At 32.4% G+C, this 10,788-nt stretch overlaps 1 protein-coding gene across 1 annotated transcript; it reads left to right on the top strand.

Moving 5' to 3' along the window:
- The first annotated feature begins 8,858 nt into the window (after positions 1-8,858).
- Positions 8,859-10,534, top strand: LOC107909549 (uncharacterized). Its single transcript, XM_016837130.2, has 2 exons — positions 8,859-9,703; positions 10,309-10,534. The coding sequence occupies exons 1-2, from the start codon at positions 9,367-9,369 to the stop codon at positions 10,407-10,409; spliced, it is 438 nt and encodes a 145-aa protein (XP_016692619.1). The 5' UTR covers positions 8,859-9,366; the 3' UTR covers positions 10,410-10,534.
- Positions 10,535-10,788: the final 254 nt, after the last annotated feature.

The following is a 10,788-nucleotide window of genomic DNA, read 5'->3' on the forward strand; positions in this document are numbered from 1 at the left end:
TTCAATAGTCGAAGGTCGATTTTGTGGTGATCGTCAAACACCTCAGGGTCTACGGAATCGATTGTCTACATCCAAACTGTCATAGCACTCTGTCTGTCTGGTGCGGCTCCACGGTTACGTAGTTGATCAACACGACTTTCACGTGCCAAGCGTTCGAATTTTGTAAAAACTCTTCCGGGATTACTGCCCGAATTGCCGGATCCTCGTATGGTGTCCATTAAAACTATATGAACATGATAGAAATATTAGTTATATACATAATACTAAACACTAAATACTAAATATCAATCGACTAACGAATATATGAAAATATTTATTTGCAATAATACTTACTTGTGCTTCCGACCGTTGGTCCAATAGAAGCCGTATATCTTCAAGAGAGGACGGTAATCCAGCATGACTTGTCGGATGGTTCCACCTAATTAAATAAATTTTTAGCATACTTTTATTTTTAAAAATCTACATAATAATTGTAAAATCTAATATAAAATTTACCTCGTTATGAGTGGAATGTATATGGGTGGTCCACTCGAGGACGTAGAAATGGAAAGCGAAACCGTGCCCATGATTGTAGTAGTGACAGGCAACCTCCGATTTTTGCTCTCCTCGGTCGCGTCGCCCCGCACATCTCCCAATATAACGTTTCCAAGACAACAGACCTCCAACTAAATTCACCGGCTGCTTTAAAATCAACAAGTTTTAGCAGCCATCTTAGATGTACACGGCTCCGTGACGTGTCGAGCATCAGATAACCTCCAATTAATTGAAGAATGTATGCCCGAGCATATCGGATTCTTTCAATTTCGGTTGAATCTTCATCCGGATCAGGGAATGTGTCACGTAACCAGCCCATCTCGACCTTACCTCCCTCCATTTTTTCCGGAATAACGCCCAAAAGTTTGTAGCACACCGCCTCTCAATCGCTAGATTGGGTAGACTCGGTGACTGGGTACCCGTCCACCGGTAATCCCAATTGCAGACTGACATCTTCTAGAATGATAGTGCACTCTCCACATGGAAGATGGAATGTGTGCGTCTTGGGTCTCCACCTCTCGATCAACGCACTGATTAGTTTCGGGTACAACTTGCATCCCCCGGCCTACCGTCGCCACGTGCCAAAAACCCGCTTCCCGCAGGTAGTTCTCTACCAACGGTGATGGAGGAGCATGCATATTCTGGATCTTGCATTCCAATACCCGATCTACAGACTTTTATAACAAATAATAAATTAATAATTATCTAAAAATGCATAAATAAAAAATTCTTAAATAATATTTAAAAATTAAATTTAACACTTACCATTTTCATTTGTTCCACCGATATGTGATGCTTATCAAGATGAGTCAATGATCCGGCCATTGCTGAAATCGTAGAAATTTTTACGATTTATAAAAATATAAAAAAAATAAAATTATTTTAACAAAGGAAATTGAGAGGAAATTGAAATTAAATATGAATTTGAGAGAATTTTAGAAGGAAATTGAGAGAATTTTGGAAAGAAATTGAGAGGAAATTGAGAGGAAATATGAGAGAGGATTAGTTTGTGAAAAAAATAAAAAAGGGGTGAGGGTATTTATAGTTTTTTTTTTACCGTTGGGGGGGCAACGGTCAAATTTTTGACCGTTGGAGCACTGTTCATGCGCGGGCTAAATCATCGCGCTTACGTGGACGTGATTTCCCGGAAAATAGACCATTCCGATAAATAATTAAATAATGGGCTCATTTTAGTAATTTTTTTAAAAAAAGGACTTTTCTATGTAAATTGCCCGCAATTTTAACCTCAAAAGCACAGTGCTAATCATTGCTCTTTGGTCACTTTTCTACTGCTAAACATATTGTCAAACTAGGCCTTAATAAATGAGTTCAACATGAATTCTACACATTTTATATTAATAAATGAAAAGGTAATAAAGTAAATCTCTATTCAAATTAAATATTAAAATATATTTAAAATCTTTATACTCCTAGTATATTTTAAATTTAATTTCATTATTTTTCTTTTAAGGAATGCTCTCAATAATTTTCTTTCGGAAATTTTGTCTTTTTAAGTTTTAAAAAATAAGTTTAATTATTAACAACGTTAAAATTCTTTTATTAAATTTGTTAATATGATATGGTGAAATTTTTAAGAAAAAATCAATTGGTAAATATTTAACAAAAAACGACAAGTCGATACTTGAATTTAACAATAATTTTATTAATATTGGTAATTTTTAAAATTTACGTTAATGTTTTATTAGAATAAAATATTAAATTAACTAATGACGTTAGTTTATGTCAAAATTCAAAGTATGGTTGAATGGAATGAAATAGAACTGTAATAATATTCTTGTATTTGGTTGAATGAAATAGATGTATATTTAAATACGTGTATCAATATTTTAACCAGAATGAAATATTTAAGGTCCTGTAAGGTAGTATGACATTATAAACTTTGAAATATTAAATCACGCTAAAAATTAAAATTTAGAGATTAAATTTTAAATTTAAGTATAAGATAGTAAACCAAACAATCGATTTAAAACCTTTAAAAAACTTGAAAAACCAAGAAAAAAAAATGGAAGAAACATATCTGAAAAGGAGCATAAGCAAGACAATGAGATGATCAAGTTTCCATCATGGAATTTTGATGATTGAGATGAGCCATGTCTAAAACTGTTGGAGCAAACAAAGTGAAAATCCTAAAAAAGAGAAATACGTGAATTTAAAGAAGTAAGTAGAAGTTGACAAACTATTAAACTACTTAGGTAATGACAATGTCGCTTCAACTATCAAATCTAGATGATGTCGAATATGGTCATAAATTAAAGGATATCTTTACCACTACCATTGTGAATTGTGATCGAGTCTTTTGTTCAATTGTTCTTTTAATTTATATTAATAGCTTAGTTAATTAGTAAGTTGAGGAAATAGCTGAAATCATTCGTAAATATTTTCCTATGGGTTTCATCCTAATGGATTTATTCTATTATAATGTACTTGTAGTTATCAAGGGGAATAGTGAACATAATTTTTAACTCGATTGGATATATCCTTTTAATGCGTGTACACTATTTCCGCATCGTCACTAATAATGTGGCCTAGCGAGTTAGGTCGATTCGAGGCATAAAGAAGTGGTTTTTTAAAGGCAAAACCTTGATGATGTTTTTCATCTCGAAAGTGTTGGAAATTTTTGGTTAAAAAAGGGTTTATTATAATAACGAAAGTTTAGAAACAGAGCTGGTTTGTCCGTTGTCCTCGTACCCTGAATTGGATCAGCTTTGGGTTCGCGCAACATGAACCAAACATAGAACAATGCGTGAGAAAACAATTTCTCTCTATATAAAACAAAAAAGTTTGTTATTCTGAAAAGTAAAATTTATGCTTAGGACTAAATTCTTCATATTTTTCATCACAATAACAATGTATGAATGAAGTATATTTTCCTCTACCAAATGTATCTATTTAGAGATAGAGATAAAGAGAATCTTGGTTGAATAAGAGTAGCACAAATAATATTCATTTAATAGAAAACACTGTCCTAGTCCAACTAAGGAGAAGGGGGGCACACCCTAGATAATAACATTAGGGTTGCTGCCATTCACATGTAATTGAAGGGGATTTGGGTCTCTCTTGTATTGGATCCAATTATATATGCTTCCTAAATTATATTTAATTTATATATTCAACGAATTCATAATGGCCAATTAATTTAATTTCATTTTTGAACTCCAATTATGTGATTATAATTAATTAAATAATAATTCAAACAACTTAAATTAATTCTCAAGTCATTTTCATACTCAGTAAGAAAACATAGTCTTTTGTGAATGCGACCCATTTCTCTAACTTCATTATTTTCATTCATTTTTGTTCATTTGATTCTTCAAGCAATTTATTTATGATTTTAACGAGTTAGTGGAGGGACCGACTGGACATATACAATTAGGACACAAATAATTTATAATCCATGTTCTAGATTCATGACTATCCTTTCTAATAGTATCATCTCCAAAATTAAAACTCACATATATATATTCTTTCTATCTATAGTACTAAATAATCACCATTAAAATTTCTCTTCCACTTAAAATGAGGCTATTTTACCAAATTAGTCCAAAAAATATTATATTTACAAAAATAACCCAGGTTTAAAACAATCACCAAAATAACTTAAAAGGAACAGTAAAATTGGGTTGTGGTCTGTCAATGGCCGGAACTCACTCGTATTTTGCACCCATGATTGCCTAATAATTATGTTAGACTTAAAAAAATTAATTTTTTGGGTTTTGGCCTGTCAATGGCCGGAACCCAGGTATTTTTTTAAAAAAATTGTATAATACTGATATACGAAAATAGGAAAAAAAAAACGAAAAAAAAAATTTGGGTGCTGGCCTGTCAATGGCCTGCACCCAGTACAATTTTTTTTAAAAAAATTTCTTTTTTTTGTGTCAGAATCAGATATAAATATACGAAAAAAATAAAAAAATTTGGGTGCTGGCCTGTTAATGGCCGGCACCCAGTACAATTTAAAAAATTTTTTTGTGTCAGAATCAGATATAAATATATGAAAAAAAAATTTTGGGTGCTGGCCTGTCAATGGCCGACACCTAGTACAATTTTTAAAAAAAAATTCTTTTTTTTCATGTCTGAATCAGATATAAATATACGAAAAAAATAAACATAATTATATATAAACAATAACACAACGGTAACATATAGAATTTATCAACGGTTATTAGCTCTCTATATAAACATTTTAATAGAACAATTTATGTAAGGTTAGATTAAATTAATGAAAATATGAAAAAGAAAATTTTGTTCTCAAGAAACATTACATGGAAATGTAACTTTTTTAATCTTTAAAATTGTATTGCTAAGTGGACATTAATCGAAGATGCAAGAATTAAAGAAATAAGATTTAAATTCTATCATAGAAATTCTGAAAAAAATTTAACCTTAATGTATCGAAAAATATGCGCTATTAATCGCGCTATTAATCACACAATTATCTAGAAATTGCAAACATTTAGATTTTGTTCACATATTAATTGCCTTTTTTTTTCTATTTCCTCCTATTTACTATTACAAAATTAAAATCCCCCAAGTCCTATATATTTTTTGTAAATTTAGAATTTAGTTTGTATATTTTTATTTTTAAGAATTTAGCCCTTATATTTTTAAATATTACGAAGTCATATATTCAAACAAATAATTATGTTAGATTCATTAAATAAATATTAAAAAAGAAAAAATGTAACAATAAAAGAAATATTTACATAATAAATTTTAAGAAAGTAAAAATTAACATAAAAATTTAAAATTGTCGCGATCCTGGGGACGTCCTCGGCGCTGGCGTGTAACGATCCGGATGCCCCCGTCGGTGATGCCGTGCACCTTGCTGAGGCGTTTGATAATTGCTCAGTCCAGAGTCTTGTGTCCCTTCCGGTGTAGTTAAAAAGGTGGAATAATTATATTCACCATAATCGAGACTTAATTGGTATTGCGTGACCGGAGGTGCCGATGGAAAAATATCCTCAGTGGTGGGTGTACGTGCTTCGGGGTGGAAGTCCGGGTGGTATGAGGATGACGATCCGGATCGTGTCAGATGTTGACGGTGGAGGTTGTCACCGAAAAAATCTTCAAATGATGGAGGAACTTCATGCACTGGATCCGGATCTATGAACTGTGATGATGAGTCGAATGCTTCATTTTCGGCCCCCAGTTCGGCCCCGAATGGCGGAACTCGGTTACTACGCAGTTGGGCGTTCCTTGCTTGCCATCGCGAAGAATCAGGTCACGCGTCTCTTTGGATCAGTATGTACTGATCCTGGAATATGAACGGTTTCCCATGTGCCATATACCATGCTGCGTACTCGAGCGTAGGAGAGAACCCTCCCTCTAAGACATACAAGGGAGGGCGCCTCAAATGTCGCTGATTCCACAGAAAGATATATGGTTCATGTTTCTGTGCCTAATTTAAAGAGTCCCGACCCGGTCCCTTTTTATCCATTCTGTGGACATCTAAGATGTCAACGGGAGGGTTCGGGATAGGCTGTGCGCAACCAAATTGCCTCAAAACCCGACCTCCATCGTGCCACTCCACCATATGAAAATTAATCAACGGCACATTAGACACGAACACGTGTTGCTGCTCGACCACCCATGACGATATGAGTGCCGCGAGATCTTCCTGAGTATATAGCATCCATATAAACAGCAAAATAAAGACAACACGTTACTCTGTATTTTTATTTATATTTAAAAAATTATATTTGGAATCGTAATTTACGCCATCGCCGGAATGAGTCTCTATCATCATACGGTACACAGGTAGCGACTGGGATTGTCCAATTCCCGGTACAGTTGCCCATCTAAAAAAAGGAAATTATCAAATTATTTTTCTCATGCAAAAAATAATGAATATTTATTATAGTATAAAAAAAATAAATGGCAAAATTTAACTACATATTTACCTATTAACAAATGGCCACACATAGGGTTGATGGCCCACTGATGCAAGAAATGGCATTCGGTATAATGCCCAAGACTGCAGTAGAAGGCAGCAACCGCCCATTGTTTTCGTAGTCAGCTTTGTCGCTCGACAAAGCTCACGGTATAAGCCTGCCAACACTGCCGAGCCCCAACTAAATCTTCCAGCATGCTCGAGATCCTCTAACAAGGGGAGATACATTATCGAGACTTTATTTTGATTGACCTCGGGCAAAAGTATCCCACCTATAAGTTGCAGAATGAACGCTCTTGCAGCGTACATAATGTCCATCTGCGTTGGATTGCTCGGAAGATGCTCGAAGTTTTCTTTCAACCAACTAAATTTAATATATGTTAAACGTTCATCCTCGTTGCTCGGGGGCACCCTTCCAAGTAACCGCTCGCAAGTGCCCCACAGATCACGTACTTTTCCAAGCCCGGTCACTGATGCTCCATTAATAGACAGCCCTAGTTGGACTGCTACGTCTTGCAGCGTAATGCTTATCTCCCCACATGGGAGGTGGAATGTATGTGTCTCTGGGCGCCATCTTTCAACTAATGCCGATATTAAATCGGCCCGTAACTCAGATGTTTGAATGTACACGGCAACCCCAAAACCCGCGACATTCAAATACGATATAACTCTTTGGTCGGGAAAATAACCGACCAAAAAAGAATTTTTTTTAATATTGTACTGGGTGCCGGCCATTGACAGGCCAGCACTCAAAATTTTTTTTATTTTTTTCGTATATTTATATATGATTCTGACACGAAAAAAAAAATTTAAAATTGTACTGGGTGCCGGCCATTGAAAGGCCAGCACCTAAATTTTTTTTTATTTTTTTGTATATTTATATCTTATTCTGACACAAAAAAAAAATTAAATTGTACTGGGTGCCGGCCATTGACAGACCAGCACCCAAATTTTTTTTATTTTTTTCGTATATTTATATCTGATTCTGACACAAAAAAAAGGAATTTTTTTTAAATTGTACTGGGTGCCGGCCATTGATAGGCCAGCACTCAAAAATTTTTTTATTTTTTTCGTATACTGATATCTGATTCTGACACGAAAAGAAAGAATTTTTTTTAATATTGTACTGGGTGCCAGCCATTGACAGGCCAACACTAAATTTATTTTTTATTTTTCGTATATTTATATCTGATTCTGACACGAAAAAAAAGATTTTTTTTTAAAATTGTATTGGGTGCCGGCCATTGACAAGCCAGCACCAAAATTTTTTTTTATTTTTTTCGTATATTTATATCTGATTATGACACAAAAAAAAAGAAAAAAAAATTTAAAAATTGTACTGGGTGCCAGCCATTGACAGGCCAGCACCCAAAAAATTTTTTTTTTGTTTTTCTTTTTTTCCTTTTTTCGTATATCAGTATTATACAATTTTTTAAAAAAAATACTTGGGTTCCGGCCATTGACAGGCCAAAACCCAAAAAATTTATTTTTTTAAGTCTGACACAATTATTAGACAATCATGGGTGCAAAATACGAGTGGATTCCAGCCATTGACAAGCCACAACCCAATTTTACTGTTCTTTTTAGGTTATTTTGGTAATTGTTTTTAAACCTGAGTTATTTTTGTAAATATAATATTTTTTTGGACTAGTTTGGTAAAATGGCCCTTAAAATGATTAATTAATTTAATAATTTGTGATTTAAACCAAATGATTATATAATTATATTTTATTTTTAAGATGACCTTTTATTTTGTTATTTGTTTGCCTTCAAACGATTTACAAATACGAGAAAAGGTACCACTTTATTTGCAAGGCGGACCACTTTGTCTGTTCTAAAACCTCGGGAATTGTGTAATTTACGTATCTTATTTATATCTTTATTCTAAAAACAATTACTTTTTAAAAATGCCATTAATTTGTTGGGTATACTACAGAATTGATCATCCAATTTTCATAAATTTTTATTTGGACTTAAAAATTTTAAAAATTGTAAAAAGAACATTTCCATTACAAATCGTTTTCATTTTGATCGCCTACCGTTAATTTGGGGTTAAACAGTGTTATTGTATACTCATTTTAATCACTCAATTTTAGTAAGTTTTCATAACTTACCCAAGTTTTTTCCTGTAATTTGATTAAATGTAAAAACATCGATTTCTCATATAAAAACACAAGTTTTTTTTCTGAAAAAACTAAATTATTTTGGAAAAATATGGGAAATTAAAAGACAATGTTTTTTTTAAAGATCAAAAGCTTTTCCTTATAAAAACTCAGACAATTTTTTTTAGAACCCCAAAATTTTCTCCCCTACGGGAAAGCATTAAAACTAATTCTTAAAAAGGAAAAAAGAAAGGAAAATAAACAGATAAAATGAATTTTTTATATAAAAACTCAAGTTTTTCTTTATAAAATCCAGGTTATTATTAAAGGAAATTAAAAAGATAAAATGAATAATAAAAATTTAAATTTACTAAAATCGAGTGAATAATAACATTATCTAACCCCAAATTAACTACGAATAACCAAAATGAAAATGATTTATAACGGAGGTGCCCTTTTTGCAATTTTTGTTACTTCCAATGTCAAAAATAAAATCCTGTGAAAATAAAATGATAATGGTAAATAAAGGCGAAAATGAAAAGCAAAGTGCGGTGGTGGGTGAGTTAATGGTCCATTACGTTGAAAAGTTTTCTCGCATTCAAAACTTCAGCTGCAAACAACCCTGCAGTGCCCCCCTTTTTCACTTTCATTTGCTTTTTCCACGTGACTTCAACCCAACGCGGTTTCTACGAAAAAGAAAGACAACCAATGTCTTTGCTTTTCTCCCCTTCTCGCTCCTTTTCTTCTCCCCCTTTATATATTCAGTGCCAAAGCCCTTGCTCACCAATCCGACGTGAGAGAGAGGGGTAGAGACGGGTGATGGAAGTTTTTGGAGATGGGTGGGTTGGCAAAACGCTCCCTTCCTCTTTCCCATCTATTGTATTTGTAATAATATATGCAATGAAGTTGATTTTGCCAGCTCCGCCCATTCCAAACATTTCCGCTGCTTCTCTCTGTCCCTTGTGTCTCTCAGCCAATAAATACTTGGGGTTGAGTGAAAATAAAAAGGAGGAAGAGGGAAAGGGAGAGAGTGGTGTTGGGAGTAATAGGTATGGGGGGTATGGGCAGGTTTGTGTTTTTTTAAGGCACAATTCTTCCCAACACCTCCCATACCCTTCATTTCCAACCGTTGCTCCCCTTCCCTACCCTTTTTCAGGTTTGCTTTTCCTTTTACTCTATCTTCTTATTCACATCTTATAATTATTATTTTGCATAATATCCAATTTAGCCTCAATATTTACATCTTTAATTATTTTGATATATATATTTTTATCTTTTAAGTTAAATTTGTCCAAAAATTTTAAAAAAAAAGAATTAAATCGTTTTTCTTATAAAAACTGTTGATTAAACAATTTTTTTTTTGTAACAATATTAATTTAACAACCTACATAATAATAATTCATGTATATTTTTATATTGACATAACACGTTAACAAATAATCTTAAAAAATATAATAAATTATAAATTATAAAAAAAAAGAGTTTATAAAAATTCAAAAAATTAGCATAAATAATTACATGTTAGATTGTCATTCGAGATGCATGCTTAAAAATTTAATATTTTTGTTAGTATTTTTGTTAAATAAAATAATAATTTAAATTTTTTTTATGGTCAATTTTTTTAAAAAATTAAGGATTAAATTTAATTTAAAAAAAGATAAAAACTAAATTGATAAAAATAATATAAAATTAAGAGCTAAATTTAAAAATTAAGGATTTTTTTATATGTAATTTATTGGAGTTGTATTAATTCTTGGACAGAGATGTCTCCATCAATTTCAAGATCTGTAATATTGGGTGTTTATTATTTTGTCGCTGTGTTCTCAAAGAAATCGACGGCTATAGATGCTTTCCATAAATAAGTAAAAAGAGCTACAGATGCCACATGTGATATGTTTGACGATAGGATAGATCAACGAAGTAGGATGCTTGTTAGTCAAATAAAATCAATGGGAATAAATTAGTATAAGGATGAGTATTCGGTCGAGTTGAATCGAGTTAAAAAATTTTGAGTTAGTTGAGTTGACAAATCTTATTTTAGTAATCGAACTCATTTTAAATTTTTTTCGAATCGAGTTAAAAAATTTTGAGTTGAGTCGAGTCGAATTAACGATTATTTTACTAGTAGATAAAGTACAAGTTTTTAAATTAAATTTGAGTAAAGGGAAAAAGGAGAGTGGGACAATTCGGGAAAGAAAGTAAGATTAATGGGTAAATATTTATCAAAACAACGTAGTTTTA

Source organism: Gossypium hirsutum, chromosome D02 (genome assembly GCF_007990345.1).
Source record: "Gossypium hirsutum isolate 1008001.06 chromosome D02, Gossypium_hirsutum_v2.1, whole genome shotgun sequence".
In the NCBI taxonomy this organism is placed as follows: Eukaryota; Viridiplantae; Streptophyta; class Magnoliopsida; order Malvales; family Malvaceae; genus Gossypium; species Gossypium hirsutum.